This window comes from Balaenoptera acutorostrata, chromosome 4, assembly GCF_949987535.1.
Source record: "Balaenoptera acutorostrata chromosome 4, mBalAcu1.1, whole genome shotgun sequence".
Taxonomy (NCBI): Eukaryota; Metazoa; Chordata; class Mammalia; order Artiodactyla; family Balaenopteridae; genus Balaenoptera; species Balaenoptera acutorostrata.
The window spans coordinates 82,870,607-82,888,647 of record NC_080067.1 but is presented as its reverse complement, the minus strand read 5'-3'; the positions used below and the strand labels follow the sequence as shown (position 1 = coordinate 82,888,647).

The window sequence follows — 18,041 nt, the reverse complement described above, 5'->3', positions numbered from 1 at the left end:
TTAGAAGGCTGAAGAGAGCCAAGAATTTCTTGTCAAGATTGACAAATGCTACAATTGATTAACTAGAAGCCACAGAAAACTGGACAAGGGTGAAGGTGAGGTTTAAGTTAAAACACCCTCTGAAGGGCCCTAAAGACCAAAGAAATAGCAAAACAAGAAATGGTAAGACTAGAGGAAAAAAATACACTTATGTAATCATTCAAATACCCATTATGGATTCAGCACTATGTTAGCAGTTTGGGGGAATAAAAAATTATACAACATAGTCCCTGTTCCCAAAGAGCTTACAATGCTGTTAGAGAAACAAGTCACAGGCATTCTATGTCACGTGCCATTTAAATAACAATCCAAATAAAAAGTACAGGAATGAAGGCAAGGAATGGATGGATGTAGGTACGAGTGGTTGAGAAGGCTTCATAGCCACGGATGAATCTGAGCCGGGCCCGAAGAAGTTGAATTTTAATAGGCAGAAATTGAGAAGAGCATGAGCAAAGGCCAGAAGATGAGAAAACACGGTGGTCCAGCACTCTGCAAGGATACTACTCAGGGACATATGCAGAGGAGACAGGTCATGTCAGTCATACCGGGGAGAGTCTTAAATGCTACTATCCTTACACAATTTAAAGGCATGAAATGTTTGTGAATATAATTAACATATTTCAATATCTTCATAAGAAACTGTTTTAGAAATAATTAGAGGAGGAGTCAGAACTAGAGGAGAGTAATTTCAGAGAGGATGATGTAGACCAGAGGTTCTCGAAGTGGTGCACAGACCTCTTGGGGGGTCCCTGCGACCCTTTCAGAGGATCTGTGAGGTTGAAACTATTTTCATACTACTACTAAGATGTTATTTTCCTATTTCACTGTGTTGATATTTGCACTGATGGCACAAAAACAATGGTGAATAAAACTGCTGTTGTCAAGCTGTGGAACCAAAGTGTACTAATAGCATTGCATTCTTTTTTTTTTTTTTTTAAACAGCCTTATGAGGCATAACTGATGTACAATAAACAGTGTATATTTAAAGTGTACAATTTGATGAATTTTTACATACGTATACACCTGAGAAACCATCACTACAATCAAGATGACAAACATTTTGATCATGTCCAAAAGCTTTCCCATAACCTTTTGTAACCTCTCTCTACCCCCTCATTCTTACATAACCACTGATCTATTTTCTGTCACTATAAATTTGTTTGCAAGTTCTACAATTTTATATAAATGGAAGCACATAGCAAGTACTCCTTCTTCATGCTAACACTAACCAAAGGCAAACTAAACAAAGCAGACTTCGGACAAAGTAGACATCAGAACAAGGAAGAACTCAGGAAAGAGAGGATCATCACATCTCAATAAAATATCAATCCATTAAGAGGACATACTAAATGTGCATGAACCTAAACTGTTACTAGCTGCAAGACAAAAACTGACCAACCTAAACTGAAAAAGAAATAAATATGCAATTATAGTTGAGAAATTTCAATACCTGTCTCTATATAATGGGTAAAACAAGTGTACGGAAAATCAGTAAGGATACAGGAGACATGAACAGTCAACTTAATTGACATTTATAAAAGACAGAAACAGCAGAATACACATTACTTTCAAGTGTACAAGTTATCAAGATTGACTATATTCTGGGCTATAAAACAATAAATTTAAAAGGACTGAAATCATACAAAGTATGTTCTCTGAACACAACAGAATTAAATTAGAAATCAATAACAGAAAGACAGCTGGAAAATCCCCAAATATGTGCAAACTAAACATTATACTTCTAAGTAGACCATAAGTCAACGAAAAAATCACAAGGGAAATTAGAAAATATTTTGAACAGAATAAAAATTATCTTGGAAACTTGTATCTTGAAACTCATCAGCTAGAAAGCTTCCTAAAACTTAAAAGACTTTTCTGATGAGAATGGTGATGCTATTAACAAATGTCACTTTTTTTATAATAAAGTATACAAAGATGCATCAACATTTGGAAGATCTATATAACTTAGTAAACCAATATTTTCCAAATGGCCAATGAAAAGTATTACAAAAGATCCATTCCATGCAAGATAGACCAATGGATTTTACTGAAAGACTACGAAGGGTTCATTGATCATGGGTTCAGATTCTTGATTGCAACAAACGAACCTTTAAGAGACTACTCATTAGTGGTAGAAACAACCCAAATTTGGTGGGGTATTAAAAAAATTCACAATTATCTAAAAAGGTTGCCAAAATGCTCCTCTCTTTTTCAGCTGCATATTTGTGTAAAGCAAGATATTCTTCATATACTTAAAACAAACCAACAAATCGCAAGACTGAATGAAGCAGACAGAAGAAACCAGCTGTCTTCTATTAAGCCAGACACTAAAGAGACAAGAATGTAAAACAATGCCACTACTCTCATAACATTAAAAAGAAATTTGGAATATAATTACTTTCATAAAAATGTCACTTAAATTCACATACAATGAGTTTATTTTAAATAAACATTTAAAAAATTTATCAGTTTTAATGTTTAACTACCCACCATTTTAAGACAGATGGAAGAAGGCTTGAAACAATAAGAAGTAAGATTTAGTGACTGAATGAATTATAGTGGTAAAAGTAAAACAACTTAGGTACCTTTGATATAAGATCACTTCATGCTCAGAAAACTTTGAGATAAAAAAATGACATAATCTTAATGGACTTGGTTGTTCATAGCAGATTTGCCTGTTCTAATCCAGAGAATTAATCACCATAATGTGAGCTGAAGAAAACTCATTAACTAAAAATATCATATTTTATAAGGGCTCAATTAGAATTCCAGCACATTATCAAAAGGCTGCCTTTTATACCCACACTTAATCAATAGGTCACGTTTCTGCACAGTGCTACCATGCCTGGCCTGAAACAGAACAACTGATGGGGTCAGATTAGAGATTCACCCAAGGCAGAGTGAGCCTAGATTCAGCACAGACAGAAGTCCTTCATCCTAGCTGGGAGTCCTCACAGGACTGAATGTATCCAGACCCTCTGCAGGCATATAGTACAGTAGTTAAGGCTCGTGGAGGCAGACTGCTTAGGTTATTCTTTTCTTACTTGTATAATTTCAGAAAAGGTTTACTTAACCTCTTGGTGCCTCACTTTTCTTTTTTTTTTATAAATTTATTTGTTTGTTTGTTTATTTATGGCTGCGTTGGGTCTTTTTGCTGCCCGCAGGCTTTCTCTAGCTGCGGCGAGCGGGGGTTACTCTTCGTTGTGGTGCACAGGCTTCTCATTGCGGTGGCTTCTCTTGTTGCGGAGCACGGGCTCTAGGCACACGGGCTTCAGTAGTTGTGGCTCGTTGTGGCTTGCGGGCTCTAGAGCGCAGGCTCAGTAGTTGTGGCGCACGGGCTTAGTTGCTCCGCGGCATGTGGGATCTTCCCAGACCAGGGCTCAAACCTGTGTCCCCTGCATTGGCAGGCGGATTCTTAACCACTGTGCCACCAGGGAAGCCCTCATTTTTCTTAAAATAGGGATAATTATTAAATCATAGGGTTACTGTGAGAATTATAAAGGTAAAGCACTTAGAAAAGCACCAAGTATGAGTATTTGATAAATATTACTATTACAGTGTTTTACCTGAAATATGGAGTAATAAAGTACTAGTCTAATATACAGGGTGGGTTAGGGTATGAGAAATATTAATAAGATACTCTAAAAGTTAACTATGATATCTAAAAGGTCTAGGATTAAAGATCCATAGAGTAATCACAATTAAGGTTATTAAAAAAATTACCTCAAAATTATCATTTAAAAATGAGTAAATAGGACTGAATGTCAATATTATGACATAGTATGAGTGTGTTTCGTGTTTGGTAATTGCAATCACTGTTGCTTTTGCTGTGGTCATCCATTTACAATGCTTGGTGTCAGTTTATTTATCTCTTGTAAAAATAAAATACAGTGTGTGTGTGTGTGTGTGTGTGTGTGTGTGTGGAAAAAACAAATAAATAAATAAAAATGAGTAAATAATAGATTTGGTATAGACTTTGGATTCAGAAAACATCTACTGAATGTTTTCAAAACCAATGCATTTCTTTTATTGTTGTGAGAAAAAAAAGTATCCTCAACTAACAATTATGGGGCAAGTGATGTGTTTTTCCTTTTTTTTTACAAAAACCAAAATTTAAGTAAAATATTAAAAAATTTAATAAAGGAAAGATACAAAGTATTGATAGCTGTATGATAATATTATAACTATGAAAGCACCAGCATCCAAACCTTCACTCAAAGTGAAAAAGAAAAAATACAAGCTGAATGGAAAATGACTCAAGAGTCCAAGGACAATCAGCCTGTATGAGAGGAAAGTCCAGAGGGAGAGTGGTGGTGACCGGCAGGAGAAGAGCAGGAGGGTGAACAGCCTGCTGTGATGGCAAAATATATCCTGTAGGGGCAGGATGAAGGACTCTAGAACCTTGACCTGATGCTGGGCAAGGCAGTCATTCAAACAGCTTTCTGGGACTACTCCCATTCCTGGCCGATGCCTAAGACACACAGAAACCAGAGCAGGGAGTTTGCAAAATCACCCCACAAACTGAACTGGCAGTTTGAGGTAGAAAACACTTTGAAAAGAGGATATGGTAGTCTGCAAACTGCCGTCAGTTATGTCAACGCATGGCAGAGAACTTCCACATTCTTACTTCTGCAAGCACCCCCATCCTTCTGCAGGACTTCTACAGTCAAACACTGGGAGCCCAGCACTCTCTGCTTCAGGCCATAAACCTGTACTAAACACCCCAGAGCAGAGAGAGATGGCAGCAGCAGCCCAGAAGGCTTCTAGGATTCTAGGAATGCTTGAATGCTTCTTCATGTAATCAGCTTTGTACCTCCATCTGCCTCACTGACAGAACAAGGACTTCGATGTAGGTCAGGAGGAAAGGAAGTTGTACACACAGTCTATGTTTCTGATATACTCCAAATCGGCTCAGGTGCTGTTTAAAGGCAAAGGAGAGAGTGTGCAGGAAGTTTGGTGACTAGGAAAATAATAAGAAGGCTGCTCATCTTTGTAGGCCAAACATTATACTTCCTTTGAACAAATCTTTGGGCTTGAGTCAATAGGATAGTCAAGACTCACGGTGACTACTTTTCAGAGAAAAAGACAGTGAGGAAAAAAGTACCAAGGAGATTCTAATTTGTGATCTTTTCTCAAGAACAAGTTATACTATGATTAAAAGAAATGTACTGACTTACCTGGAAAATATCTGTCTTGTCTTCAAATAAACTGACAAAATATTTATAGTCAGCATAAGCCCAGAATTTGGAATGATCATAGTCTCTAAACGGTCCAGAAATACTAGATCGGTCACAGTTCCAGGTCAGAAACTCTTCAAGTGTAGCTTCTACGTAACTACATGTGGTTTCAAACTGAGGAGCTGCAATGTAAGAGAACCCAACTTTAAAAGTACATTGAACACAGTTTCCAAATACTGTTGTTTTCTTAAATGAGGATAGTTTCAACCAAGAAGTATTAACTATTATTTAACATTAATTAGAAATTAATTATGTACTTGCTAAATAATTAGAACCATTTACAACACTTAACAATACTCATGATTAAATTTAAAAGTAAAAAACACAATTTTAACCTTAAGATTAAAGACTACCCTTTCTATAGCCTGATGCAGTAATCCAGTGGAATACTTTAGTTTATCACTTCTCCAAGACCTTTTCAGGGGTCTGTGAGGTCTAAACTATTTTCATAATAATACTACGACAGTATTTGCCCTTTTCACACTTATTCTCTCACAAGAGTACGGTGGAGTTTTCCAGGGGCTACACAACTTGTGTTGACGTCACTGCTCCGACAGCTAGTGAACTATGTGCTTATGTTCTTATATTTTTAAATGTCTGTAAACAAAGAAGAACAAAGAGCGTTGCTCACCAAACAGTTCTACAAGGATTAAGTCGTAACCCACTGCAGTCACTGACCAACCAGTGCACTCTCAAAGGAAATTAAGACATAACAGGATGAAACACTCTGTGCTTCAGATAGAGGAAATTAAGACCATAACAGCATGCTCTGTGCTTTGGACAAGCAAGCCTCGTAGATAGTGAGAGGTATATCTCGGGAAGAACTTCAATGACCCCAGACTCTTGCATCTTCCTAAAGAAAAGCACTAAAATCATTAACTGTAGATATTTGTTATTTGTGACTAGCAGTAATCTTTTACCAAGATGTCTGCTTGACTGCACACATTCCCTAGCCAAAAATCATATGTATACAGGCTTCTTCCTTACCCTTCGGAGAAGTTTTCTCAGAGCTCCTGAGAGGCTATCTCCTGTGCTACAGTCCTTTAAGACACCGAATAAAACTTAAACTCACAGTTCTTACACTGAGCATTTTTCTTTAAGTAGACATGTCTCGGTTTCAATTTCTAATAATGCTAAGTATCACTAGATATAACCCACATTGACAAAAAAACTCACTCACTGGGGTACTCAATTGTTTTTAAGTCTAAAGGAATCCTGAGACCAAAAAGTTTGAGAACTACTTCTTCAAATAATTTTAAAAAAAAAGGCAACAACAAAAAAACTGTCTTTTGAAAAGTTTCAACTTTATACTGCACATTTATCATACAGAGCTCCTCAGTCATTAAGTAGACAACGGCAATTTAAAGTCTGTTCAATTATTCATTAACCCATTTATTTCAGAATCATTTATTAAGTACCTAATTTGTAACTAGCATTGTGCTCAGGCTTGCAGGAACATAAAAGAAATAGATAATACTCTTGAGTTTAGACTATATTTAGATAAAAAGAAAACTTCAACCAGAATAATAGGGAATTTGAGGCATCATATAACTAGATGCCAAATTTTGTGCCACAGACACCTAGGAAAAGGCAAAGACCACGGAGATGAGGGTTGATCAGGAAAGCTTGAAGAACAGTCTGTCCGTCCATAGTGGTTTGTTATTACGGGTAGAACTCATTTATTCCAGAATTATTCTTCTAAATAGTGATGAAATGAGTTTTTTTTTTACAATTAGCTGAATACTTTAAATGTACATTGGGATGTTAATATTCAAGAAACCTGATTATGATCTATTTTGGAAAACATGAAATCCTTTCAAGAGGAGATGTAGATCTAACACATGGAAATCAGTCTAGTACAATGCTAGACACATAGCAGACGCTCAGTAAAAGTTAGACACTATTTAGTACTTTTTATTATTCATTCATATATTTACTTGGGGCACTTTAAAAGTTACCTGAATTGGTAGTAGGAAGAAAAGGATATTCAAACATCTTTTATCTTTTCCATCCATTTCTACCCAAACTGTTTAGGATTATCCCAATCACGATTCTCCTTCCTCTCTTTATCCTAAAACCTTATAATGGCAGAGAAATAAATGGAGGGGAGGGTGTGTGTCACCCTTAATTCATTTACTTCATCAACTTGTCACCTGACTTTAAGAAGCAGGAAAACTTTACTAGGCTACATTTATCTAAAAGATAAAACCCTGCAGCTTTAAGAACTATTTACATTTGATAATTTTTGAGAAGCATTTAGAATAGTGGCTGGCACACACTGACCCATCAATATATAAAAGCTCTTAATATTATCAACATCATCATCAAGAATTTACCATAACAGCATTGGAATACACGGTTTTTTAACAAACAAAAACCCATGTAGCAAGAAAGCTGCTTGGTGCTGGAATCATTTCTAAATCATTTCAGTAAGCTCCAATGTGAGCCTGAACGCATTCTACTGTCCTGTAAGTTTCCACTTCACAGAATTCAATCCAACTGATCCAACGGAATACTAAAGCCATTGCTTGAGCCACCTGCCCCTAGGGGAGACTGAGGACTTTTCAGTTATGACCAGTTTTCACAGGCACATCTGTACTGCACCGTCATCAGAAGACTTCATTTTCTGTCACAGCAAGTTCTGTACTTAAAAGAATGAAAATCTAAAAATGCAAAAAACTACACGTGAGAACTGTTACTGTCGGGAAAATTACAATGAATGGAATGAATGAAGATGACAGACTTTTTCCTTTACATAGTGATTTCAAAATAGAATCTTTTCACCCGTTCCTGGTAATAATAGCACCAAAGGCACTGTTTTCATTCTGTTATCATGACAATTTCTTTCTGGGTAGTACAGTTGTTTTTCTTAGTTTATTCTATGCAATGGAATTATTCCTTTCTAACTTGATTATTATTGTTCTTTCGTTTAACATTAAAGTAGCCTAGGCAGCTGCAACTTTCAGCCTACTTACTGTCAAAATGTTAGGTAAGAGGAAGCTCAACTGAGTTTAGGATTTGGAAATAGTGTATAAATTGAGTTGGCTTTTGACTCTCATAAAAGGGAGTCCTAAAATATTTTTTGCACAGCAGTGAAACAAATATTTCTCCATTTTGTTAGACTTCATCACTTCACAAGCAAGAAACAATTGGAATGTGGGTACTGAGTATGACTTGTTACTCCACTCCCTATCAACAAATGTTTAGGATTATTTCTACATCTGCTTGCCAAATCACTGCCAGCTGAGGTATAGTGTTGTCACTGAGAATATATGTTGGCAAATGAATCTGATCCAAAATGTTTCAAAGAGCTACTGTGATGTCATTATCTGCTTCCTAAAATAAACAAAGAGACACATTACAGTCAAATATGCTAATTATTAATACTATTATTTCAAGCATTCTAGAAAAATTCTAACCAAGACCTAAAACAGAAATAAATATGCTCAATAGAAAGGAAACAAAGTTATCATTGCTTGTAAGATCATATGCCTGTCTTACTTAAAAGCCCACAAGAATAAACTAAAAAACTATGTACACTATTAACTGGCTGGATAAAAAATAAACATGCAAAAAATAAATGGCTTTTATTTGTGTATCAATCACAGTTTGAAAAACAAAAGAGGCAAAAATATTTCCTAACAGCTATAAAAATTTTATAATATTTTAAGAAATTTGTAGACATATATGAAAACTCCAAATCTTTTTTTTTCCCCCAAATCTTTTTACTGAGGTGAAACAAACTAGGTAAGTGAAGATTACACATTCTTGTGTAGGAAGATACAGTATTGTCACAAGGTAGATTCTTTCCAAATTATGTAATTTATAGCACTTCGTGAATTTTCATTTAAAATCCTGTTGACTGAAAGAAAAAAAGAAAAACACATGACCTAAAAGTTGCAGGTTATGTTTTATTCGGGTATCTTAGTGAGGACTATAGTCTGGGAGACGGCCTCTCAGATGTTCTGAGGAACTGTTCTAAAGAGGTAAGGGAGGTGCCAGGATATACAGGAGTTTTCCTGGAAAAAAAGAAAAGGAGTCGAACATCAAACGATTACTGCTGATTACAAAAAAACCAGACATCTCAAGTTAATGATTTTAGTGCTTTTCTATGGATGGGAAGATGCAAAAGTCTCGGCTCACTGATATTATTGCTTTGATATGCATCTTAACTATCTAGGGCCAGGATCCTGTTTTTCTCCGTTCCGAATGCCCCTCAGGGAGCACCATTATGGGGGGAGGGGAGGCAGCTGCAGTGGCTGATGGCTTGAGGGCAGGCAACGTTCATTGTTTAATGTGGGCGCACTGTTTAATTCTAAAATTCGTTTAGAGGAATAAAATTCAATTGTATCTAATAAAATACTGAGAAAGAAGAGTGATTAGGGAGGATGAACTGTTCTTTCAAATATTAAAATATATACCAGTTGCTAAAATAGTTTTTAAAAAGTGTTTTACTGGCCCCAAAACTGATAGCTCAATAAAATGTCCAAAAACAGATGCTGGAATATACAAGAATATAGTAATATAATAAAGATGGTTTCAAAGTCAATAGGGAAAAAAAGGATTATTCAGTAAATGGTACTACAATAAAGATGTTATTTCCAACTTAACTATTTGGGAAAAAGTCAGTGAACGCCACATACTAAAATAAATATGGAATGGATAAAGAGTAAAATGTAAAAAAGAAATCATTAAGCTATTAGAAGAAAATATTAGAACATTTATCTATTGTCAGGATACAGAAGGAATTTCTAAATAAAATATATAAGAATAAAAATATTAATGAAATATTATTTGACTTTACTATAAAAAATATGAAGCAAAAATCAAAAGTCAAACAATAAACTGGGAAACATTTGTTTAGTACATTAGTACATTAGTAAACAAACACAGTATTCTTAATATTAACATAAGGAATTTATTTATTAAAAAAACGCCAAACCCTGAAACCCTAATAAGGGTAAGTGAACGAACAATTACCAGACAAAAATACCAATTATTCATAAACACGAACATATGTTCAACATCACCAGCAAAGAAATGTTAATTAAAGTCATGAGACACCCATCTCTCACCTATCAACAAGATAGTTTTTTAAAAACATAAATTTCAGTTTCGGCAAAGGAGTGGCCAAACAGGCACCCTTGCATGTTCTGAAAGGAAAGTAAATGTAAACCACCCTTCTGCAAAGCACTTGGCCTCACGTATCAAAGGTCTTTCATTCTTTCACTCCATAGATGTCTGACTATCCAGATATTAGGTGCTCAGCCAATAATGAGACATGGCCCTGGCCCTTACAAGGTGGCCCTCTTGAGGGGAAGAGAGACTTTAAACAGATAATTACTTACACAACTAACCATGTGATTACAATTGTGCTAAGTGTTACTCAGAAATACAAGGTGCTCTGAGATAACTTAATAGTAACACCTGATTTGGGGGGTGAGGGAGGGAGATGCGGTCACAAAGACTACCATGAGGGAACGACCTTTGAGCCAAGATCTGAAGGAAGCAGAGCAATTAACTAGGTAAAGCTAGGGTAAGGGGAAGTGGGAAAAGAGAGAAGAACGGCTAGACTGTATATGCAAAGGCCCTGAGGTAAGAAAAAGCAAATCTCTGGAAATACAAAAACTGGAAAAAATGCTTTTTTGCCCCAAGCTCAGAAAGAGGAATTAAGCTGAGGAGGCAAACAGAGCTTCCTATACCATAACAAAAATGCTGGTCTTTAGCCTAAGGGTAATGGGAAGCCATCTAAGGGTTTTAAACAGGGAAAGAAGATGAGATTTTTCTTTTTTTAAAACTGTCTCTGGTTTCAGGATGAAGAATGGCTGAGGCGGGAGGGCAGGGAGTGCACAGGGACTAGGGACGAGGCTACTGCAACCACGGAGGTGAGAGAGCAGGGTAACCCCAACTGGAGGATGGCCTCGGACAGAGAAGCAGGTGGATGCTGGATACTTCGGGTGTAAGTCACCAGACACCGCTTAGAGAGGCCACCAGAATGGCTCAGAGGTTTCTGGCATAAGAAGCTTCTTGGATAGTGCTGCTCCTGGTGATAATGTTCACACCCTTTGACCCAGTCATTCTCCGAGGAATCTATCCTAGGGAAACAATCAGAAACTTGGACAAGATTTACTTTCAAACATGCTCAGTACAGTCTTATTTATAAATTTAGAACTTCTAAGCAATCTAAGCAAAATAGAAGAATTTTAAAAATAAATTATGGTACTACCATACAATGGAATATTAGGTAGCCATTTAAAAGTCATATTTAATGTCAAGAGAAGCTGCTCAGAATACGTTAAGTAAAAAAAGAGAAAACACAGGCTGTTAAAATTAACACAATTTTATGTTTAAAATACAGAAAGGCTTGCATGGACATATATCAAAATGTAATTAGTGATTGCCTCTTGGTAATAGGACTAAGTGTGTTTAAATTTCTTTGGGTCTTCCCATTTTTCCAGTGTTCTCAAATGAGAAGGTATATTTTAATTTTTTAAATTATTTCTACTTTTAAATAATATTTTTTGAGCATTTACTATGTGCTAGGCACTGTTCTAAATGTTTAATGAATATGAACCCATTTAATCTTAAAAACATTTCTAAGATACAGAAAAGTTAAGTGACTTGCTCAAAGTCACAGAGTAAGTCAAAATTTGAACCCACGCAATCTGACTTGAGTCAGATCTCTTACATCACTACCCTACACTGCTCGTGGAAGTACTGTATTTATACTCAAAGAAATAACTTTAAAAAGAACAAATTATTAAGACAACCCACATAATGGGAGAAAATATTTGCACGTCATATATCTGATAAGAGTTAATATCCAGAATATATGAAGATCTCTTTTACCACTCAACAACAAAAAGACAAAAAACCCCCAAAGAAACACACATAAAAACAAAAAATCTCAGTTAGAAAACAAGCAAAGGATTTGAATAGACATTTCTCCAAATTAGATATACAAATGGTCAATAAGCCCATAAAAAGATGCTTGACAATATTAGTCATTAGGGAAATGCATCAAAACTATAATGAGATAATACTTCACACCCACTAGGATGGCCAGAATAAAAAATGGAATAAGTATCGGCACAGATGTGGAGAAACTGGATCCCTCACACGTTGGGGTGGGAATGTGAAATGGTTCAGCTGTTTTGGGCAACAGTTTGGCAGTTCCTCAAAAGGTTAAACATAGCTGCTGCATGACTCGGCAATTACACTTCTAGGTTTAACCCAAGAGAAGTGAAAACATATGTCCACACAAAAACATGTACCTAAATGTTCATAGTAGCATTATTCATAATAGCCAAAATGTGGAAATAACCCAAACGTCCATCAACTGATGAATGGATAAACATTTTGTTTATCAATATGATGGAATATTATTCAGCAATTAAAAGAAAATACAGATACATGCTAAAACATGGGTAAATCTTGAAAACATGATATGTGAAAAAAGCTTGACACAAAAGGCCACAACTGTATGATTCCATTTATATATATCCAGAATAGGCAAATCTATAAAAACAGAAAGTAGATTAGTGATTGCCAGGGGCTGGAGAAGGGGGTGAATGGGGAGTGACTGCTAATGGGAACCAGATTTTTCAGTGTGACGAAAATGTTCTGGAATTAGATAGTGGTTGTGGTTGCACAACATTGTGAAGATGCTAAAACCACTGAATTGTATACTTTCAAATGGTGAATTTTATGTGAATTTCATCTGAATTTTAAAAAAGAACAAATTATCTTTAGTAAAAACTCAGAGCAGTTTCTCTCAATTGCAGAGACTTTCTACTTCCCTTTTTCTTCTATGCTGGAGTAGTAACTTTAAAATGTCAAATTACTGTATCTCCGCTATAAAACAGGATAATAATAGTACCACTCCAAGTGGGTTTGAAGAAGATTAAGAGAGGTAATATGTATAAAGCCCTCAGAACAGTGCCTGACACAACAGTTCTCAATAGCTCTTAGTAGTAGTATTGTATTTGGAGTCTAACCAGGAGGTGAAAAAATTACAATTTCTATTTTTCTTCAAATTATTGTTTAACAGACACTTCAATGAGTGGAAAATTTATCTGACTAAAATCAAGAAGAAAAGAGCACAAGCTGATTTTTACATAGCTGCTGCTGGTCTAGCATTTAATTTAAAAATACAATAAACATTTTGGTCTGTGACTAGAATGAGATGCCAAAGAGTTTAGGGTCTATTAATCCTGCTCTACCTGTCACTGGAGTACAAAGGGGTTCCAGACACCAAAAACCCAATAATTATATGAGATATCCTAGAAGATCAACATGAGAAAACTAAGCTTGGAGAAGCTGGAAGAGAAACTGGGTAATTTTCTGGTTCCTTCTGAGTTATTAATAGATATTCTTAGAGCCACTTCACAGCAATGCTTAAAACACTATGAATTTCTAGACTACCAAGTTTACCCATATTTAAATAGAAGTTAAACACATATTCTGAAGCCAGACAGTGGTCATGGACTTCTTTAGATTAGAAACAGTTTCTAATGTAAACTCTTTCTTTCCTATAAACTAACTGTTTTTAGAGTAACAGTAATTGCTTTATCTGGCTTAAGGCAAAAAATCAAACTGTTACAAGTCTTCAGGGAAGAAGAGGGAGCTGGCAAAATCAAATTGCTTAAGAGGATGAAAAAAACAGCTTCACATATGTTTCACATTTATGTAATGCAATAGAGGTCAGGCAGCTGATAAAGCAGAGAGATAAAATTACACCCAGACTGAGCACTATAAATAGTGAGTGAGGCGACAAATAAAAGGACACATTGTACATGAGTCAAAAGTAGAAGGGATTGTTAGATTAGTATTGGTCTCTTTCAATCACATAAATAATAGCACATTAACAAATATTTATTATTATTAAGTGTCTACTATGATCAATGAACCATGATACATGAACAAATACATTTTATGTGGGGTTATAAATTATAGGTTGTTTAGTCTAAAAAATTATCTTAAACTGTCCTTTTAAAATCTCTAATGAAGTTTTCCTATCTGAAAATGGTCCAAAAGAGGATTCGAAATAAAGGATTCTCTAGAAATAAAGAAACCACGGTTGAGAATATGGGAATGCTACTGAAGAGACATTATGATGATGATTCCTTGTAGTCCTACCTGTATCTGTGTGTTTCGTTCCCATCCTGAATCGTATCTGCTTGCCCTGAAGGACCTCAGAAAGATGTTTTGCAGTCCAGTGTTGGGCTGGCCAATCAAAAACCATGTTACAGAAGACTGCAGGTTGTTGTAAAGACATTATAATTTCTTTCGCTTTCTCTGGTGTAAAAGGTTTGACATGTTTACCTAGGGAGAGAAATAAATAACTTAAAAGTTATTTCATATAATATGAAGAATAAATAGCTAATATCATTTCTATTATGGCAAATCTTTCTGTGTAATTGCACTGCATTTACTCTTCATTTATTACTGTTTACATAAATATTTGGCCTCAAAGGGCCATAATCCTTCAATGATTTTTCTCAAATATTAAATTGTAAATGTTGGAAAATATTTACAATCTTCAATGTCAAAAATGTTTTTTTAAAAAGGCTTTCCAAGTATTTATATACATTTAAAAGATGCAATTTTTTGAAAATATTATTTCCTAAATAGAGAATTATGTAAGAAATGCTGATGGAACCTACTCTTGAACAACTAGAGTTGCTGGACTCAGCAATAACTCTACTTGATATAGCACATGTTCTTGCCAAAAAGACTACCGCATTCATACAGCAGTGGATGGGGAGCAGGAGAGGGGATTATTTTATTGCAAGATTTAAAAAGATAAAATATGTGCTAGGGTGGATATCAGTGTTAATCATTGATTCTGACTGCATCTATAAACTGTACAAGGGAATATGCACAAACTAACACTGTGACTTACTGAGGACTTCAATAAATTTCAATCATAGAATGTTAATCCCGGATAGGAGGGTAAAGATTAATATTTGCAATAGATTGCAATATACCAAGTCTTCCTGGACTTGGAGTGCCTGGATTCCCTGTGTATGAAAATGGACAAGCCACATTTTTTATTATATATTTTTAAAGTTTTGCTAGACCATGAAAAGCTGCAATACATTCATAATAATACCTGTTGTTTGTGACATATAAATTAGTACTACCCTTTGGGAAACAACTGGGAAAATGAAGCAAAAGTCTCAAAGAACCACCCATTAACCTAATAACTCATGTTAGAGGAATTTGCTTTTAACAAAATAATCATAAGCTACATACATATTCATTTATACTATATATATGTACATACATATGCATAAAATATCTATTACCATAATAAAAAACCTGAAAATATAAACAACCAAATGTCTCAAAAGTAGAAAAATAATTTACTAAATATTTCTCCCATAGTACAGTCCCCTGGTACATTCAATTCATTAACAATAAAAATGAGGGCTCTGTAGAAATGTGTGGAGCTGTAGGGACTGGAACTGACTCAGAGAGTTATTGCAACAGCCAAGTGAGAATAGTGGTAATAAGGCCCTGAACAACAAAGGGTGGCAGTGAGGAAGGCAGAGATGGTAGAGATGGAGAAATACTAGGAGAACGACGTCAAAGACTATTATGACTGAAGAGATGTGGGGTAGGAGGCAGATGCAGCTGTAAGGAAGACTGAGGTTTCCAGACTTTGTGACTTGCCACGAGAGAAAGGTTAGGAGTGACATCTCCTTCTGTTGGGAAGATGAGAGTTTGGTTTTGATCATCATCATCATAACAATACCATATATTTACTTGTATAAGGCTTTACTATTTGCCACACACTTTTGTTAAAATAAAAGTGCTCATTGGATCCTCTAAGAAGGCTGTAAAATACAGGTAGAGAAGGTATTTTATTTCCATTATCCAAATGAAGAAATGGAAGTTCAGATATCAAAGGTCAAAACACCAGTGATGACAGGACTATAGGTCAGGTTCCCTGATTCCAAGTCCAATGCTCTTTCTACCGCATAATCCTGCTTCCAGAGAATTAAAACTGTAGGACTTACACTAGCACTAAAAACAGAGAGACAGTATAACCCGAAAAGATAAGCTGGTGCAGGGAAGCTTTAGATGGATCCATAGATAATAAATCCACATGTGCTGTTGGGGAGAGAGGAATGTTCTGGTTTGTGCACATGTTTGTATGTGTGGTGGGGGGAGTAGTTAATACCTATAGTAGAGATTGCTAGTTGCCTACCTTACCCACTACTAGTTCCTTCTTCCTCACTAACAGAACTTTGGGCAATGGGAGCGGCTGAAAAATTACATTTCCCAGATTCCTTTGCAGATAGGAGTGGCCAGAGATACATCTGGAAGTTGCTGAGTCAGCCTTTCCCCCTTATCCTCCTCTCCTATATCCTGCCTGGAAAACAGACATCATGTTTAACCATCTCGACAGATAAAAGAAAGGCCCAGGAAATTGCAAACACCGGCTGAAAGAATGCAAAGATGTCCATCTTTGTGCCCCTGAACCAAAGCCAGCAAAATTCTATCCCCTGAACCCTTTCACATAAATACACTAACTCATAGACAGAACTCTGTTATTAGTTCATAACTGGTATAGCACCTTGCCTTCTGGGGCTATGGTTTTCAACCATATTCTCCCTAGAGAGTGCTCTGTGGCTTAGGCTGGATGAATCATGGCTGATTCACTGTAACATTCTTTCAGTTCTACGGTTGTAAAATGTTCAAGCTTTGAACATTTTGCTTCTAGAACTTTAAAGGGCAAAGAAAAATAGAAGCACCAGTCCTTTGGGGGTGACGATTTATTTATGCTGCTTATCCTAAATCAGAGCCAGTAGATCACATGGCTTTGAATGTTTTCAAAACAGTTCTCACATTTGTACACCTAAGTACCTGGGCATTCTTAACACATGAGTAGTGTTTTGACAGAGGAGCTTCAAAGAAGTAAATAAATATTTTTTCCTCTAACATAACATTAAATTTTCTAAAAAAGTATTTAATGATCTGATCAAAACATGCCAAACATCCCAAAGGTTATTTAATAGGAGACCCTAAAAACTAAAGTTTGCTGAGAAAGTACCAGGCCCAGTGATTGGAATATATTAAATGCTCAAACATTTGCTAAATGAAGGAAAAGTGCTATAAAGCGTATGCAGAGTAGATCAGTAGGATGCTCACCATAACAGGAAGTTAGCATACTTGCAGATTTCAGGCCTATCAGTGAAATAAAACAATCAGCTGGTTGTGAGATAAAAGTAATTTGGGTTCTGATCGTTTAATCAACAATGAACTGGGCTATTAAATTAACAAATTTAAGTGTTACAATTTTCTTTAAAGAAGAATACAATCTACACTGTATTAATTAAATAGCCTAGGGATGCACCCAGTCATTCCATGCCAGGGATATTTGCAAAGAGCTATAAAAATTCTGAAGCAACCTCAAAAGCCTTTAAAGAGTAAATGTATTTAGGTCTAAACTTGCAACAAGTAGCAATTTCTAATTAGATGACTTAGAAACTGCTGGGAAAAATGATTAGTGATCTAGGTGTTGCACAATAGTCTCTTCTCCCTCCAAATGTAGCATGTTATTCAGACGATTTATTACAGCTTTGGTAACAATTCTTTGGAGATGGTGAAACACCATCAAAAAGCAATTTACTTTTTTCTCAGTTAATTTTTTCTTTAATTAATGCAAAGGACAAGATAATTTGAAACCTAATTTCTCTGAATTTGCTAGCAATCTGGCTTCAGTCAATTAATATCTGGCTTGGATTTGTATCTGAG

General features: G+C 35.7%; 1 protein-coding gene across 6 annotated transcripts in view; it reads right to left on the bottom strand.

Annotated features, from left to right (window-relative positions):
• The window catches only part of HSPBAP1 (HSPB1 associated protein 1), a 52,210-nt gene that overhangs the window by 25,616 nt on the left and 8,553 nt on the right, over positions 1 to 18,041 (bottom strand). For 3 of the 6 annotated variants that reach the window (XM_007175627.3, XM_057545418.1, XM_007175626.3), the window contains exons 2-4: positions 14,415 to 14,600; positions 5,217 to 5,398; positions 4,853 to 4,957 (exon numbers count right to left, since the gene is read on the bottom strand). In XM_007175627.3, coding sequence (XP_007175689.1) covers positions 4,853 to 4,957; positions 5,217 to 5,398; positions 14,415 to 14,600 — 473 coding nt within the window. The remainder of the gene's footprint in view (positions 1 to 4,852; positions 4,958 to 5,216; positions 5,399 to 14,414; positions 14,601 to 18,041) is intronic. The other 3 variants (XM_028164878.2, XM_007175628.3, XM_007175629.3) reach the window with 2 other exon arrangements.